This window comes from Empidonax traillii, unplaced genomic scaffold, assembly GCF_003031625.1.
Source record: "Empidonax traillii isolate 1590-97213 ecotype Southwest subspecies unplaced genomic scaffold, ASM303162v1 scaffold263:size1499331, whole genome shotgun sequence".
NCBI lineage: Eukaryota > Metazoa > Chordata > Aves > Passeriformes > Tyrannidae > Empidonax > Empidonax traillii.
In genome coordinates this window covers 147,039-164,565 of record NW_020955456.1, presented here as the reverse complement: position 1 = coordinate 164,565, position 17,527 = coordinate 147,039, and the positions used below count along the sequence as shown (strand labels likewise).

The 17,527-nt window shown below is 50.8% G+C and overlaps 1 protein-coding gene across 1 annotated transcript; it reads right to left on the bottom strand.

The window, feature by feature from the left end:
- Positions 1–374: 374 nt before the first annotated feature.
- On the bottom strand, positions 375–16,061 carry AMZ1 (archaelysin family metallopeptidase 1). The gene is made up of 7 exons (XM_027889429.1): positions 16,006–16,061; positions 8,586–8,910; positions 7,779–7,946; positions 6,792–6,920; positions 6,290–6,453; positions 4,662–4,838; positions 375–1,091 (listed from the first exon to the last, which is right to left on the bottom strand). Exons 2-7 carry the CDS (start codon positions 8,887–8,889, stop codon positions 522–524), a joined length of 1,512 nt encoding a protein of 503 aa, XP_027745230.1. The 5' UTR covers positions 8,890–8,910; positions 16,006–16,061; the 3' UTR covers positions 375–521.
- Between the last annotated feature and the right edge of the window lie 1,466 nt (positions 16,062–17,527).

Here is a 17,527-nt window from a genome sequence, read left to right as displayed (position 1 = left end):
ATCAGCCTTGGTTGTGCTCCTCCAGCACAACCTCCAGCTGATGGGGCCAGACCAGAGGTGAGCATTTGGTGTGGGGAGAAAGGAGGGGGAGAAATATCCTCTGTGCTGGGACTGAAGTGCTAAGCAGAGGAGAGCTCTTGGGTTTAACTTGCATCTGTTTGTTCAGACGGCCCAGGCTTGTGTGTGAGTGTGTTCAGTGCTTAGTGTGGACCTGGCTGACCCCTTCCTGGCCAACTTCAGACCAAATGAAACACAGCAAGAAAATACAAGCACCTGCATATGGCTTGATGTGGGTTTGGGGTCATGCCACTTAGACCAGCACAGGAAAAAAAACCTTAGAGAAGAACCGATCACATCAAAACCGCAGTAGCGATCTCAGAAAACAAACCACCTTTTATTCCTGTGGGGAGTTGCTGTTCCTCTCTGACAGCAACACCTTGGGGTTAGGAAGGCTGTAAGCAGGGCTGTAACGTACCCAAAGCTGTGGGAGCAAAGCTGGCCCGACCCAAGGCAGACCCAGCCTAGTTGTCCTCCCACCGCCAACGATGAGGGGACGATTCCCCTTTGGACAGTTTTCTGGAACTCAGTTTCCTCCGCAAGGAGGAAAATTTGTCTCCGAGAACTTTCCGTAGCCCAGTGTTGTCCCTGGCAAAGGGCAGGTCCTTCCTCATAGCAGGCAGCTGTCCTGTAAACATTTCCCACTTAGCCAGGGTGTCCACGGCCTTGTCCACCTGAGCCAGTTCCTCCTCAGAGACGTTCCTCTCCAGGGCGGCGATGCACATCTCCAGCCACAGCTCGTAGTCCTTGATGGTGTCTGTGGACCTGGCGGGCCCGGCGAGCTGGGGCTGGTTCTGTGCCTCTGCCAGGGAGCACGGCTGCTCATCCTGCTCCAGCTCCGGGCCGATGGACAGGCCCTGGCTGCACGTGTCCGGGGTCAGCGGCTCCGACAGGGAGGTCACGGCCTCGGAGTCGTTCTCGCAGCACATCCCCGAGTCGGAGCTGAAGGGAAGGATGTCCTCCGAGGCAGACAGGTCTGATGACTCTTTCCTTGGCCACGTGGACAGGACAGTCTGTGTCCAAGCGTAGAGCTTCTGTGGTGAGGGGAAAAAAGGTTTGATTGTAGAGAAAGAGAGAAGCCAGTTACACCTTTCCCGGCGTTTGCCACGTAAACCTGCTCAGCTTGGGTGGCCCAGCTTCCTCTGCCACGGTCCTCTCTGCCAGAGAATGAGTTCAGATAGCTTGTGGTGACCCTACCCTGGCTCTCTCTTGTCTCATTTTCTTGGAGCCAGTGTCTTTGGCAGAGCTGCCTCCAGTCAGATGTGGACTTTATCTGCCCTATTATTGAAGACGGTAGGAGAAAACTGCACCAAATCACTCCCTGCTGTGTGGATGCAATCTCCAGGAGAGCCAAACCAGTGCCTCTCCAGGGGAAGCTGTGTCATTATGAAAGCTCCTGAGATAGTGGTAAAGAATCTTATTTCATCATGTTGTTAATGCCTGTGGTAATGTGCATTTTATTCCTAAGAATAGCTCTTCCCCTCTCGAGCTGAATTGCACAAGTGGGAAGGCCGGGCTCCAGGAAAGAATTAATGAAAGGAAAATGTCTGAGACAATTTCCTTTTAAAATATTAAATGCTACAATGAGGCATAAAACAGATTTCTCCTGGCACATTTATTCCTTATGCTGTGGGGAGTAAATTGCAGTACTCCAGTCATCCCTGGATAAAAGGTGATCTCTCCCTGTTGACAGTGTTTGGGGGCAGGGGGGTGTTGTGTGTTTTTCGATATTTTTTTTTTCACACCCCTGTGGCCTATTTGTTCATCTTTACTTTCTGTAGCTCTCAGCTGATACCTTTGCACAGCCCTTGGTTGCTCTAAGGAGCAGCAGGGACAGTGTTAGCCTGGGATGTCACCCCTGGTGTTCCAGGCTGGGTCCGTCCGTGCTCAGCTCAGTGTTGGAGGGGCAGGCAGGAGCTTCCAAACCCTGCAGAGCTCCTTTCTCCCGCAGTGCCCTGCTGCTCTCTCTCCTCCCCCTCCCCTCCTCTATTGCTCTCTCTTCAGGCAAGTGACAGAAAGGATAAAGAGCTCAAATTGAGTGGGTGGGAGAAATCGGCCCCGGTTCTCATTTCAGTCTGTGCGTGAAGCCTCGGGGAAGAATTTCATACGAGAATAAAATGGACTCTTTCAGCTTAGTTAATCCACCCTGCCCCCTCCCTCTGGGGCAAGAAAAATTGTAAAGGGACAACTTTTCTCCTGCCTCATCCCACCTCCAATGGCCCTTTCCTCCCTCTGGGTTTATAAAACAAAGACGGCGCCAAAAGCTGCAATGGGAGCTGGACTGGGGGACAGCAAAGCTACTGGAAAGCTGCAACCAGCCTGTCATTTTATAGTGTATCTTAGAATTCCCAGGAATAGAGAATCTGGGAAGGAATCACAACTGCTACTCAGCCCAATTCCCAAGTAGAAAAAAAAGCTGTGGAGATGTGGTTGTTCAAACACTAGATATAGAATCTGAGATCATCAAGTCCGACCCTTGATCCACTACAACCGTGGTTACTAGACCATGGCACTAAGTCCCACCTTCAGTCTCAGTAATAATATGAATTATTCAAGGCAAAAGAAGGGGATGATTGACTCAAGATCGCTACCAGGACCCGAAAATTCAGTTTCTCATCCTTTGGGTGGTTTATTGATTTGAAATTCGGGTGGGTTTTTAAGGCTGCAGCCTCCTTCTGTGTTCTCCTGTTTAACTAGGAAGGGATAACCTCTGCATGGATTTTGCTTATCCACAGGCAAGAGCATTTGAAGTGGATGACCCCCCAACCAAGGATGTCACTAAGACCTGTTGTCTCTGTGTGTGGATGCTGCAACCTCATCAAGAAGCTACAGCCAGAACAGCCAGGGGTGCTGCAGAGGCAGCAGGTAGAAATGTTGGTTGTGGTGGGGAAACACCAGGAGAATTGTTTTCGGTTTTCAAGGTGACTCACGCTGGAATAAGCAGCTGTAATGAAAAAAAAGGAGTGTGTTCCTGAGTGCAGCTCAGATAAATAAATAGAGGGGCTCCTTCTGCTGCACAAGGACTGGTTTCCTGCCCCATGTGCTGTTCTGCCCATAACAGTGTCTCAGTTCCAGACGTCAGCAGTGTCTCACCTGCTGCTGGAGAGGCACAGCTCGAGTCTGGCATTTCCTGGAGTTGTTAGGAGTGTCTGGGGCTGTTTTGTGGCAGGTGGGGATCCATGATAGTTTTCCAAAAGGAAATGTGACTTCAGAATTCCACTTAACATTCTTGGCAAGTTAACTTTGCTATCTGATATTGTCTCCAAATGCTTTCTGCTCTCTTCTGTCAGGTTCCTCAACTATTTAATTCATCTCTGGCATTTATGTTTCCTCTCGACATTATGGCAAAGCCTCTTACAGAGATTATCACAACTCTCTTATACCAGCTTGTACTATATCCAGCTGAGCTTTGCCTTGTCAAGGAAGCAGATGTGGCACTTGGCAAGTGTACCCTTCCTTCAGGTTTGTGCTCCCTGTTGCTGGAGGATGCTGAGCCAATTACAGTATTTGCTGGAAGTGCAGAGGCAAAAGTGTGTCTAGAAAAGCTTAATTCAGGTAGCAGTTCTCTTCTAGAAAGCACTGATTGGATGCTGACAGGCTGGGGGTTTAAATAAAACAGAATTTATTCCTCTGTTAATCTGGGCAATTTAGACTCCTCTTGGACAGATGTGGGGACCAAACACCCACAGAGTCAGAGAAGGGTCTGACAGCACCACAGAAAAGCAGCAAAAAACCCAAACCAATGTGCATTTCCCCACATCCTTTGCCATGGTTCTGTGTGTCTGATTGCAAGCTGAATGAAACTACAGGCATCCCCTTTCTCGTTCTGCTCCTATCTCATTACAAATACAACCCACAGACTTTAAAATAGGCAGCCGTGGAAAATCCTGTCTCTGAACATGATGTGTGTCAGACAGGAATTACAGCCAGGGAGAAGATGGGTGCTGAGTGAGAATGGTGACATTATTTCTATTCCACCAGCCATTTGGCTACGGAATCCTGCTTTTTAAATCCTGCTTTTTACAAAGCAGAGGTGGAAAGCCTTTACAAGAGCTGAGGGTGTCTAAGCACTATTCCTGATTTGTCCAAATGTGGTTTTAGCAGTTGCATGTCTGGGAGAGAAGGGACAAAAGCTGAGTCTGGGACCCTCCACTTATTAGGGGGTAATAATTTGGGATCTTTTTGCATGTCTTTAAACGGAGGAACTGCGGCAAAGTACACATTTAATATTTCCTCCCTGTTCCCAGCAACCCCAGAGAGGCAGAAATCCAGGGTGGCACAGGAAAGGGTGTTGCTGTCGGAATCGGTGCTCGGAATCTGCCTGCCCTCCCTACCTCGTGTTTGGGAGTAAGAAAACTTGGTTGGACTGTGGCATTGTCCCATGGGAAGAGCCAAAAGCCCTGCAAAGCACTCGTGCAAGGTGCTTTATTTGTGACCAACACAGTCACAACGCAGTTCAGGTGTGAGCTGCTTCCTTGGCACCTCGCCCTGGGAGCAGCTCCCCTCCCCACGCTGCTGCTGATGCACATTTACCCGGGGGTTTGGGGGGAGCTGCTCTGCTCCCCGCTCTGCCCCTGGCTCCAGGAAGGGCTGGGGGGTCTCACCCTGTAGCGCTCGATGAGTTTGAAGCCCACGACGTGCTGCAGCTTCCGCAGGCAGATGGGACACGGCTCCAGGGGCCGCAGCAGCGCCTCGTCCAGGCTCAGGGCTCCCTGCATGATGCACTGCAGCCAGCGGCACGTCCCCAGCCCCATCAGGTGGCAGATCTCGTGGCAGGTCACCTTTCAGGAAAGCAAAAATCACAGCAGTGCGTTGTCATCCCTGCTTCCACTGCCCCTTCCTCTTCTTCCTCCTCTGTTGTTCCACTTTCCCTGCGCCCTGACGGTCTAAACCAGCTTGTTGCTCAGCTCTGGCAATCCTCCAGCACAGGCTTTTCTGGGGTGAATGGAGAACGTGGCTCCCTTCTCCCAGCTCCCCCAGCATCCATGTTTGTGTTGTGGAGAAGGAAGGGTGGGTGTGGGAGAAGCAGCTGTGGGAAGCCCCTGTGGGCAGTGTGTTTGGAGCTGTGGGACCGTGCTGATGTCGCTTTCCCCCAAGGGTACTGTGGGTTTTGGAGGGTTTTTTTGTTGTTTCGGGGTTTTTAAGGAGGAGAACTAGTCCCACTGGGGTCTGAAAAGAGCAGCACAGTCCGTGTGAGAAATCTGAGAAGCTATTGGCAATAACAGATCTGGGCCCTTCCAAAACAGACTCTATTAACATTTGTGCCAAAGCAAAAAAAAACTAAGCTTGGAGTCAGCTGGCCAAGCATGACTGCCTTGGGAATTGGCAACTGTGGAAAGGCTGAGGATGGAGGATTCCCCTCCTCCTCCCTTTGCCACCTAATCTCATTGGAGATTACTACAGGGAAAGACCTCTGACTTGAAAATCCTGAGTAAATGCCAGGGGGGCAAAGAGAAATGGCAGCAAAGGTGCTGGTGTGGCTGCTCCACGTGGGCCAGTTTTGGGAGGAGCACCAGAGACAGAGCTGGCCTAGGGGAGATACTGGGATGAGGGAGGATGGCCCTCTGAAGAGGATGTGTTGGAGATGAAGGGGGTTTGAGGGCATCTGCATATATTTATATGTGCAAACCTGCCTCAGGTATTTTTCTCATCCATCCATGTAACAGGTCTGGCACATGGACCTCTCCCCTTATGGATGCCCATGTTTGAGGAAGAGTCACCCCTTCCCAGCTGCCCATTAGTTACAACTCCACCAGATATTCTGATTAACTCCAATTTCTGAATCAGCTCACAGATCCCGCTGGCCCTGCACTGCCTGACAAGCAAAGTACTCAGGATTATGCAGGCATGAGCCTGGGAGATGGGCAGGGTTTTATCTCAGTGCTGCTCCATGACATAACCTGGTGTAGTGGAAGGTGTCCTTGCCCATGGCAGGGGGTTGGAATTAGATGGTCTTTAAGGTCTCTTCTAACCCAAACCATTCTGTGATTCTGTGCTAAGGTAAGTCCTGTAGCCTCACTATAAATGATGATATTGTTGTCTACACAGTGCAGTAAAATGCAAGCTCTTTATGTCTGAATTAAGTGTGTGGCCTTAGCTGGGATTGCCTGTGCCTTCTGGGAGCAGAGTCTCACTCCTGCTCTTCTGGGCTGAGACACAGGTTACGCCCAGGCCTGAAATATTTAACCCTCCACAGGAAGAACCATGGGGTGCAGGAGATGGCTGGTCCTACCTTACAGCACTGGACCATCTCCTGGGCACTGAACTGCAGTGTCCGGTCTCTGCTCTCCCTGAGGACTTCACACAGCTCTTCCTTCTGCCTGGGTGGGTTCAAGCTGCTGCAACCAGCCTGGGGGAAATCCCCAGAAAACCTGGCAAAGCTACAGACTCCCACTTCTGTGAAGAGAGGTGAGTACAAGTTAGGTATCTGCTTTCATACTACCGTCTCACCTTAGGCAGCATGAAAATACAGCTGTTGTGGCACAGCCCAGTTGAGCACACAGGGTGTGATGAGACCCCCTTCCCAAAAGGTCCAAAAGGTTTGTAGTGCCCTGGTTACCTTTGTCTGGATCAGGAGCCCCAAATCCCTTAGTTTTAAATTGGGAAAAGCTAGTTCCTCTTATCAGGGATTGAATAACATGTTAAGATTTGGCTGTTCCAGCTCCCCAGGCTTTTTGGTACAGTGCTGCCTTAATCATATGCAGTGCTAGATCATCATGGGACATCAATCCCACCTTGTCCTGGCAGGAATTTGCTGAATGTGAAGCTCCAGGTCTCACATGGATAAAGATCCAGCAGAGTAAGTCCAAGGACACACAGGGCATCCATGGGCTTGTTGTTCTTCAGGAAATTCAGGATCCCATCTGGAAAAACACAGGAGAGGCGTTCATTAAAATGAAGCATCCCTGGAAGGCACCTAAGAGCCAGAATTTCTGCTGCTCACGGGGAGGAGGATGCAATCCAAGCCACAGGCAGACAGAGCTGCTCCATTCATTATCTCAGCTGGAGAGCCACAGCTCTGTAGCCCGTCCCCTGAAATGGGAGCAGAGCTGACTTTGGAAGTGCTGCTGAGCACAGAGTTAAAACAAAGCAGAGGCAGTGGCAGGGAGGTAGGTGAATTCAGTACTAACCCATGGAAATGAGCACCTAGGAGCAGAATTTCCCTGCAGAGCTGGGACAGCCACATGGCTGCAGTGCTGGGCTGTGCTGAGCATGTGCTGCCCGTGGTACCTGCAAACAGCTCGTTCCAGGGGGATGTTTGTGCAGCAAGGGTTTGGCAGGTGGAAAACCTGCTTCCCCAGGGTGCTGTGACACTTGAACCCAAGCTTCCTAACATGAAAGGCCAGCGAGTTCCCCACCTGCACCACCCAGGCCACTCATTTACTTTGGCTCTGGGCAAGAGATGGGAGAACTCGGACTACCCCAAACCAACAGTGCCTTCCCTTGGAGCTGATCCGATCGCTCTGCAGAGCTGGACCTAAGCATAATAGCACCGACAAATACAAACAGCAGAGGAAAATATGATGAAAGTCACTTTGTTTTTCATTCCTGTTTGCAGCCTCAAAGCTCTGGGCTTTCCACGGGAACAGGATTTCTCCCTTTTCACTCCCTTCCTCATCCCCTCCCTGCTCTGGCAATGAAGGACTGTTTCAGGCATTTCCTAAGGGAGGGCTCATGCCCATGGGCCAAGCTGGTGCCTCTCTGGGCTGCCAGGTCCTCACCTGCGTGGAGCTGCACCCTGTCGGAGTCCCGGCTGTGGCGGAAGCAGCAGTGAATGGAGGAGATGGGGATGGAGGGAAGGCACTTCACACGGAGACCCAGGAAGAAAGACTCGACACAGCTCTGGAGGGAATCCAGCAGCGAGAGCCCAGCAGGCCCCTCGATTAAGTCTGAGAAGAGAAGTTCTGTTATCAGCCCCCGAAAGGCAGGGTTGAACCACAGGGTCTGAAGGGATTCTGTGGGACTGGCCACAGCCACTGGGGAAGAGGCAGGCTGGGTCATGCTGGAGTTAATTGCTTATTCTGGGATGTGGCAGATACCTCTAGGTGGTTATGGATATGGAGGAGAAGAGGGAGCTCTTCCTGAGAGGTGACTTGAGGCATTAGTATGCTCTCATTAGCAGAGCAGATGTCTAAGAAGGTTGTCTCTTGTTTAAGTTGCGCAGAAGGATTTATGTGGGAATGAGGGGCTGTGTTTAATGAGCCATCAGGGTAAGACCTCCAGAAATGCTGTTTTTTCCAGCACTGTTTCACAGTTAGATATATATATATATATATATGTATATATGTATGCATAAATTCATAGCAAGTCTCACCCAGGGGCACATGTACCATTTATATGGCAGGTCTACCCATGGTTGTCATCATGGCCTGTGACCCTGGACTGGGGGGATTGTCAGAGCCTTTGCTACTGCACTTATCTTCACTGGGTCCATGGCATTTTGCAGGTTAGTCCTTAGAAGAGGGTGTTAGCATCACTCAGCACCACCCACCTCCCTCCTGGCAGCTCAGTGCCGATGCCCACGTTACCTATGGGCTGCAGGTAGATGTGCTTCCTGCAGAAGTTCTGCTTCCTCCTCAGCATGGCGTGGTAGAACGTCTCGAAGTCCTCGGGGGCATCGGGGTGGCTGAGGATCCAGTCGAAGGCCGTGCGGATGAGCAGCGTGCAGAACAGCGTCCTCTGGGGGTTGTAGGCCTCGGACAGGAACAGCTTCTCCGCCCTGGAGAAGGCCTTGGCATAGAGCTCCTGCAGGGCGGGGTCGGTGGAGATCAGCGCGTCCTTCAGAGCGCGGGGCCCGAAGCTGAACTCCTGGGCGTGCTTGCACTGCAGCATCGCGGAGGGACCTGGCGCTGCCTGAGGGAGGGGACACTGCCATCAGCTGTGGCCGGGCTGGAGCCCCGAGCTTGGAGCAGCTGTTGCAGGGTTCTCTGTGCGTGTGCAGACACCAGCTCGTGGACCCTGGGCCAGCAGACGGTGCTCAGGAATGCACAGCCCCAGGTCGCTGCTGGATATCTGGAGTAAATCTGATGGTTTGATTGGTGTTTGGGGTTGGTTGGTTGGGATTTGGGGGTTTTGGTGCTCTATCCTGAGGCTCCAAGCGGATGGGAAATACCTCTGGGTGTTGTGCAGCTGGTTGCACTGGACCTCGTAGGGTGGGGGGAAGGTGGTGCTCCTTTTGGCTTGGGCTAAACCACATCCCTTGGAACAGGTCCATGTCAGGAACTAGGAGGTCAATTGGCCTTTATCTGTCCATCAGAAGGCTGCACTTCTGACTTACCTGGCACCAGGGAAAGCAGCTCCTCGCTGCTGACGACCTCCTCTAACAGGTTTTAATCTTAGATATGGACCTCTGGACCTTCTGGCTCACAGTGCTGTTGTGAGGCTGCAGGATTTGGGAAAGTTTGCCCAGCCTGACCCGCAGTTGGGACTTGGTGTGTGAGATTCCTGTGTGCTGCTGCTGCCTCCCCAAACAAGACACATACGGGCCCACTGCCATCATGTCACTTCATGAATGGCTTCCTGTCACACCGTGTTAGCATCAGCAGGGCTGGGGGTGATGTAGAGCAGTAAATAAAGAGCAAATGAAAGCCTGCAGCACAAAGAAATTAATTCAGAGCATCCCAGAAATATCCTCTCCAGGGTCCCTTCTAAGGCTGGTGTTCTCCAAAGCGGCGAGTCAAGCACCAATTTTCCACTGCACTTTGTGCACTTGTGGAAATTCCCGTTGACATCTCGGGGAAAGGGAAGAAAAAGAGGCAACACAACCCCTAGGACTAACCTACATCTGGCTTTTTCCAAAGGCGGTAATTCTTTGGTAAGGAGGTCATTCCAAGTGGAACTTGGGTATTTTGGAGCAGAACTTTGGGCAAATTTGTCTGCCACAGGTAAGTGCTCCACCTGTACACAGCAGAATGAAAAACACACAGGTGTATGTGCACAAAAAGCACAGGGTTTCTAGGGATAAGTGTTATCTTCTTCCAGGCAGGTTAATAGTAACTTAAAAGGAGCCAGACAAGCTTTCTAGGTGGATACCAAATGCATCAGCTGCTGACCATTACTGCTAAAACACCAGCATTCAATCACTGGAAAAAAGGGATTAAGTATTTCAAGGAGGAACTAGTTAAGTCTATAATTCAAGCAGGTCTGCAGCTTAGCTCTGCCAGGTAAGTGGCATTCAGTGGCCCTCGAGGACAGCAATATAATTAAGAAAATTCAATATTAAAAAAAAAATAGTACCAACAGGAGCCGAAGTCTTTCCTCAGCTATGCAGAGGCAGTTTGCACTGTGAGAGGAAGGTGGCAGCCCATTAAAATTAACTCTGAATTCCTTCACATCTAACCCATGGGAAGAGAAGTGTGTGTATTAGCAGTCCTTAAAAGGACTCATTCTGTGTGATCTTTTTGTCTCTAAGGGTGTGTAGCCCAGAGAGGGAGCAGGAAAGCAGTTTTCTTTCATTTTTGCAAGCTTTGTATTTCGCTCACATTAAAGGCTGACAGCAGATGGCACAGGGGGATCTGAAGTGGTACAAGTGCCCTAATCCAGTGGAAGTTTAGAAATCAAACCTGAGATGCTTTCTCAGATGCCTCTTTTTACTGCCCAGAAAAATGTACAAATTGCTCCTGCTGGTTTTTACAGGGAGCAGCAAGAGTTTGTCTGAGGTTGTTCTGTGCTTTGTCACCCAAACCTCCACTCTTCTGACTTGCTTTTAGATTTGGGAGACAGAAGTGAGAGTCTGACCCCACCAGGTCATCAGGAGTTTTGCCTTGGGCAAGGTGAAGATTTTCCTAAGGGACAAGATCGCACTTGTTCTGCACAGACTTTAAAAACAAGCATCATTTTCCTGGTCATGTGCAGAACTTTCACTGGGAAACTATTAGCAATATTCAGCTCTCTGAGGATGTGATCCTGTGGGCTACTGCCTGCTCGGTGCTCCCAGGGAAATGAGGGAAAGACTTTGCACTTGGTCCAGGTTGAGAGTGATCTTGTCAAAGGGGGTTTCTGGAGCCTCTTTCATGAGTGTTTGGGGCAGCAACTGGAGTGTGGGTCTGGGGAGGAGGAGCTGGTTAGAAAATGAATAGGTTTTTCTCTGCTAAATAGGAAGCAGCAGAGTGGATGTATGTGACAGCAAACACAATGAGGGCACAGTCCTGTAGCATGTGTTCCCCCCAGGCTCTCTCATGGAATACAGAGTGAGCCCAAAGCTCTGGGATATACATTGTTTCCCAGGGCTCCCTAAAAGGGGATATTCACCCAGCTCCAGACATTCCCAGCTATGCCCACGGGTGTTTTGTGACGTTCCCCATGCCCAAGGACGCCCGTGGTGACGCTTTAGCGATTCGAAAGCTCAAGCACAGGAATTCACTTGCAGGAATTCAGTCTGGAGTGACTTGTGCCTCCTTCTCCTGGAGTGGCTGGGTTTTCTTCCCAAAGAACAGCAGCAGCCCACTACACTCTCCAAATCCAACACAATTACTTCTCTCCAGCAAGCTTTTCTAAAACACTTCACTGGAGAAAATTAATGCTTCAGAAAATTTTTATGGGCAACTTCAGCAGTTGAAAAAAGAAGCCGTTTTACAACATTAAGTGCAGTAGATGTTATTTGTGCTTGATCTAATAATGTGGATATGGTGTTTCATTAACTGAATAGTTCAACAGGGCTTTGCAGTTTTTAGCTGTTGTGTCGAGAGTGCCTGGGGTAACTCCCTGATGCAGTGCTTCAGGAGGGAATGGCACTTTAGCTTGGATATTTCCCCCTCTCTCCCCAGTTGTTTAGATGCCAAGGTGGGGCTGAAGAAATGGAAGCGCCAGTGCATCCTTCTGCCCTTCAGGTACTTAGGAAGGAGACATCATGCCTTTAAAGTAAAAAGCAGCTAATTTGGCTCCTTGTTCAATGACAAGATGTAGGACCTGACTGACCAGTCTTGGGGAGGAGAAAGTCACTCTTTTTATTTAAAAGGCCTATAATTTGGAGTTGCACTTGGGAAAATGCTTTAAGCAAGATAATAATGTAAAGACCTGCTGCAAGTGGAGACACCACCTCCACTCCCATGCCATTGTCTGCTTTTACCATTAGGAAAACATCCTCTTCCCAATCTGCATTTTGTCATCCTGCAGCCCTTTACTAACACTGTAATTTTTTCTAAACAAGGAGCACCCGGGTTGGATCACATGAAGGTTGGATTGTTGATCTTGGAGGTCTTTTCCAACCTAAACAAGCAATGTTCTTCTGTTCAGTATGGAAAATGTTTGTGTTCTGGCACCCACAGGCTCCCACCAGGGCAGGGAAGGAGCCAGCCTGAGCTGGGAATCCTTATCCAGTTTATGGAGACTCTCCTCTTTTTTTTTTTTCTGTTTCATATTGTTCATCATCACATCCATGCAGTGCAGTGGAGACAAAGGTTTGTGCACTTGGCTGATTGTCTGCTGGGAACAGCCTTTTCCCATGATTATGTTGTAGGATCCCACTTGTGGCCTTTCTGCTCATGGGGTGGGATGTGAGGCAGGAGCCCCAAGGACAACACATTCTGCGTGTCTGGCTATCAGTACCACCCAAGAGGTTCCAGCTCAGACTGGGCACATTGCACAAATCTGTTTGCTACGGAATTTGACACATATTTTTTTTCCACAGTGAGTGTTTTCACACAGAATGCCCCAAAATCCAGGCTCAGCACGTGACAGCTGAGCAGTCAGCACGCTCCCTTTCCCACAGTAACCTGTTAATGTGCTTCATGTGCAATTCAGGTTACTCATAAATTATTCTCTTTGCAAATCAGACACATATAAATTATTCTCTGTAATTGAAAATTACCTATGAATTATTCTTTTTGTAATTCCCAGATATGTCATTTACTCTCTAATATATTGACATTGCTTTCTTGGATAGATATGCCTGGGGCTGACAATAACAGGGTAATTCTCCAAGGCCAAGGCAATACATACAGTGCAAGTATTTGGGATATTCTGACAGGACAGAAAGGGTCTTGTGTGCAGAAATTCTATGTTGTACAGGTCCAAAAAGGGCACTCAGTGCATAATGGATTTATTTGGTATTCTGTGGAGTTTGGCCCTAACATTGTAGAGATTGTATTTGTATTTTTCTCTGTTTGTTTTGTTTGTTTTTAAGCTGGTCATTCTAACGTTGTTTATTTTATAAGTCAACATGTAAGTAATTTCTAACTCTGACTCTCCCAGGCTGCAGATGCACAGAAGGAGATTCCCTCTGTTCCCTTCCCCTCTCAGCTCTTTTGAAGTATTTGGAGGCAGATTGACTTAACTGGGCTCTTTGGGTGTCAGAAGGACATTAGTGGAGTCTCTTAAAACTGATTAATTGCCTTCGTTAGGTGCTGTACTGTAAACAAGCAGAGATAGTGCAGAAAATTCATTGCCAGTCAACAGAAATGAAAAGCCCAGAGCAAACATAACAAGCGATAACTAATTATCAACACATGCCCTGGTTGCTTAATAGCTCTTTCCCTGAGCTTTGCAGTCGGTGTCTGCAACTGCTGCTCGAGGATCAGCCCCTCCTTGCCTGTGCTTCCCAGTATCACACTGATGACAGCCTGAAAGCAATTCTCTCAGTTTATTTGTTGACACACATAGAAAGAGGGTTTTCTTGACCGAGGAGCTCTGGTCCAAGTAAAATCCTGACTGGTCCAGCTCCTTCCTCGAGGAGCTCAACACAGTCCACCGAGCCGGGCTTTGCCTGCCGAGCTCGCTCAGCTGCTGGGGTCAGACCAAATCTGTTTGGCCGTGCTCAGACCTCAAATGGAGGGAATTTCGAGATGCTCAGCATTTCTCAGAATCAATCCCCTCTGCTCCCAGAGAAAATACACTTTGACCAACCCTGTGCTTGTACCCACACAGAGCTGCAGCATCCTCTGCTCACTTCGCACTAAACAGCCACAAAACACCGAGTCAGATCTGTGTGTGTTCCAGACCATAAAGTCAGATAAAGCCTTCTGGCCTCACCTACTGACAGATCACAACAATATGTACTTGTAATATCTCTAGAATATGTTTGTGACTTGGAAACAGATGGTATGTGTGGTCTCTCTCAAATAGAGTCATTCCTGGTGCTGTGGAAACCTTCAGGGATTCACACATGCATTTACGAGGAGGAGAATCTACCTGTCCTACTGGAACTGTGATTGATATGTTATTGCCACAAGGCTCAGTCCTGAAAGTTTGTCCTCCCATGAATCTGCCTTATAAATCAACTTGGACTGCTGGACAAGTCAGATGGACAACTCAACAATATGCAAAAAAGATATTTGCAAGATGAAAGACTAGATTTGTAAAGCTCAGTAAATACCTAAGATGGAGACAGATGCTTCCATCCATCCTTATTTAAAAATTCTTATTTAAGTGTTCTTAACTACTTAAGAACACGTCCACATCCACTTTGCCCTTGATTTTGCTTTATGTGAGAGCCTGCTCTCTCAATATGCTGTTCTTCATTTTAATATGTATTGAGGACATGCATTATCCTTAGTTCCAGTCTTCTCTTCTAAGGGTTTTATTTATTCTATGCTCGTACATAGTGCTACTCTTTTTTTTTTTTTTTTTCCCCAGTCTCTGCTATTTGAGGCTCTCTAAGTGTCATAAAAGCATTCATGAACTTCTCCGTGCTACCCTCGAGAAAGCAAGCTGGCAGTATATGTGCCTTTCCCCCTCTTCCCTTTCACCACCCCTTTATTCATCATTTTCAGAGCTTTCCCTGCTCGTTTTAGTCTGGTTACACTGCCTGTGATGCTTCTCCCATGCACATGTGTGATGAAGGGCGGGCTGCACTCTCCTTCCCTTGCTCTGACACTAAACAAGCCTCCCCAGTCCACGGCTGTTTGCTGTGCACTTGCCAACCAAAGACCCCAAAACACCGAGCAGCGTCTACCAGAGCTGTACAACGAACGCAGCACTGCAGAGATACCCGAGCTCTGATCACTCACAGCTCCGGGTACTTTGCTCTTCATCATATTTGTCTAGACAGACTAAATGGTCTCTGCGAGACAACCCCGGTGTTAGCCGGGAGAGAGGCTGCATTTTCCAGGTACAGCTGAGGGTAGGTGTTCCCTGGAGCACAGGCGTTGTAAAAGTGGTCCATCACACGGTACAAACAGCACTGGAAGGCTGTGCCTCCTCCCAGCATCGAGTGCTTTTTAAGCGGTGCCGCCAAATAGGGGGTGTTTGTGTGCATTGCACAGCCAAGGAGGAGGAGGGGGCTCCAGGGTGACAATGACAGACCCCAAACCTGAGCCTTTCACAGCCAGGGGCTGTACCCTGACCACCAGCCGGAGGTTTGCTGGGCACGAGGCATGTTCTGGAAGCGCTGCAGAAGCAGCTGCTGCTCCTGGGACATCTGAGCCCCCCCATGATGCGGAAAAGGGGCTGTTGATGCTGATCCCCGGTGCAGAAATCGCACGGGTGGGTGTGCAGGGAAGGAATAAGTCCCCTGGCACCCTGGGACGATGTGCCGAGCGCATCGGTGCAGGATGCCCCGAGCTCAGCCCCTGGCACCCCAAAACCCCCAGGAGGGTGCACCAAGAGCAGCCCCCGCACCCCACAGGAGAGGGTGAGAGGAGAGAACCCAGGCAGGACCCCCGGAGGCCGTGGGGGTGATGCCCGGAGCGCAGCTCCCGGCGGGAGATGCTCCGAGCGCGGCCACCAGCCCCCGGCAGGAGATGCCCTAAGCGTGACCCGCCGTCACCGAGGGAGGATGCCCCGAGCACGGCCACCATCGCCCGCGGAGCGATGCCAGTCACACGGGAAATGCCCCGATCCCGACCACCCTCACCCCGGTAGCGATGCCCATCACACGGGAGATGCCCCAGCCCGCGCTCCCCCCTCCAGGGTGGTCCCGCCGCATCCAGGGGACCGCCTGGACTCCCGTGCCCTCCCCCCCATAAAGGCGACCCCCCCCGATCTGCCCGAGGGGCCCAGGACAGGACTCACCGCCCGCCGGGCCGGGGCTGCGGAGGCCGGGAGGTGCGGCAGGGCCGGGGCACCCGGCGCGGGGCTGGCGAGGCGGAGCGGAGCCCGCCGGCGGCGGCAGGAGGAGCGGCGGGAGGAGAGAGAGGAGGAGGAGGAGGAGGAGGAGGAGGAGGAAGAAAAGGGGGAGCAAAGGGGGGCTCGGCCCCGGGAGCCCGCGGGATTCGCCGAGCGGCCGCTCAGAGCCGCCTCCTGCGGGTGCGCGGGGCAACCACCGGGGGGCGGCGGAGAGAGGGGGGGCGGCCCGGGCCGGGCACGGAGCGAGGGGAAACCGGGAAAGGAGCGACACGGGGAAAGGAAGGACACGGGGTGCCGGGAGGACACGGGGTGCAGAGGGCAGGACTCTTGGGGCGAGGGGCGGGACGGGTCCCGGGAGCGGCGGGTCCCGCCCGGCTGCTGCAGCCCGGGAGAAGGAACGGGAGCGCAGTCAGCCCTCGTTTTGGGAAGGGCATTCCCGAATGAGCCCGGGGCTGAGCAGCGCGGCAGTGCCGGGGGGGTGGAAACCCTTTAATCTCTGCTTTAATGAGAGCTGGGCGAGGAGCGGGTGTCTGGAGACCGGTTTTGCCGGCGGCTGGTGCCATCCCCGCCCTGGGAGCCGTGTTTGCGTTCGCCTTGATGCCTCGTTCACAGCATCGCTCCCACATGACCTGGATGCATTTCTGTGTCCCACGATGGCCTTTAATTTGGGAATATTATCTGTTCTTGGAAAGGTTAATTACAATAAAGGAGTGGATCTCTCTTCCCATTTCTTCATGGCTTCATTTATCCTGCTTTTCATGTTTTGATCCCTTCAGTGCTTTGATCCCTCATTTCTGCCATCCTTAGATGGAAGGGAAAAGGAATACCCTGCCTGGGTATTCCTGGGTAAGTGTGTCTCTAAGTGACATAAACTGAAATCAGGGTTAAAAAAAAAAAAAAAAAAAAAAAAGGTTTTACAGCCTTAGGAGCTGTAGTGCCCAAATGCCATTGGCACAGCTGGCACAACCACAGGCTTTGCAAGGGCCAGCAGAGCATCCCACTGCAGCCAAGGTGGCCATGGAAGTGCACAGATGACCACTTGCCGTGCTGCAGGGTTAGCAAGCACCAGGATAAGACCATCCCTGAGTGCTGCAGCCTGTGTTCCCAGGACCTGCATTGCTCTCAAGGCACTGACAGCATCACTGGTGAAAAACTGCCCTAATTTGCTGCTCTCATAATCAGGCCGAGGCGGAGCAGCAGCTTCTCCTGGCAGCAGTGGCTGCTCGTGAATCCTCCTTGTGGGAAACCTTCCTGAGATCCAGCGAGTGGGGAGGGCGGGAGGGAGCCCTAAGGCCTTGGAATAGCATCCTCTTCCACTTGGGCTTGCCCTCTGTGCTGTTTTAATTGGTTGCTCCTTGTAATTAGAGTTTATTTGTATTAATTAACTTCAATTATCTGTTTGCGAGATGCTCCAAGTACACCATCAACATGTTTAGAACCACACAGCCTCAAAGAGCCGGCTCCTACC

Coding starts and splice junctions, on each gene's coding strand:
- AMZ1 (XM_027889429.1), bottom strand. CDS start 8,889: ATGCTGCAGTGCAAGCACGCCCAGGAGTTCAGCTTCGGGCCCCGCGCT. Junction 7,947..8,585: donor CATCTACCTGCAGCCCATAG/GTAACGTGGGCA, acceptor TTCTCTTCTCAG/ACTTAATCGAGGGGCCTGCT. Junction 6,454..6,791: donor CAAATTCCTGCCAGGACAAG/GTGGGATTGATG, acceptor CTCTCTTCACAG/AAGTGGGAGTCTGTAGCTTT.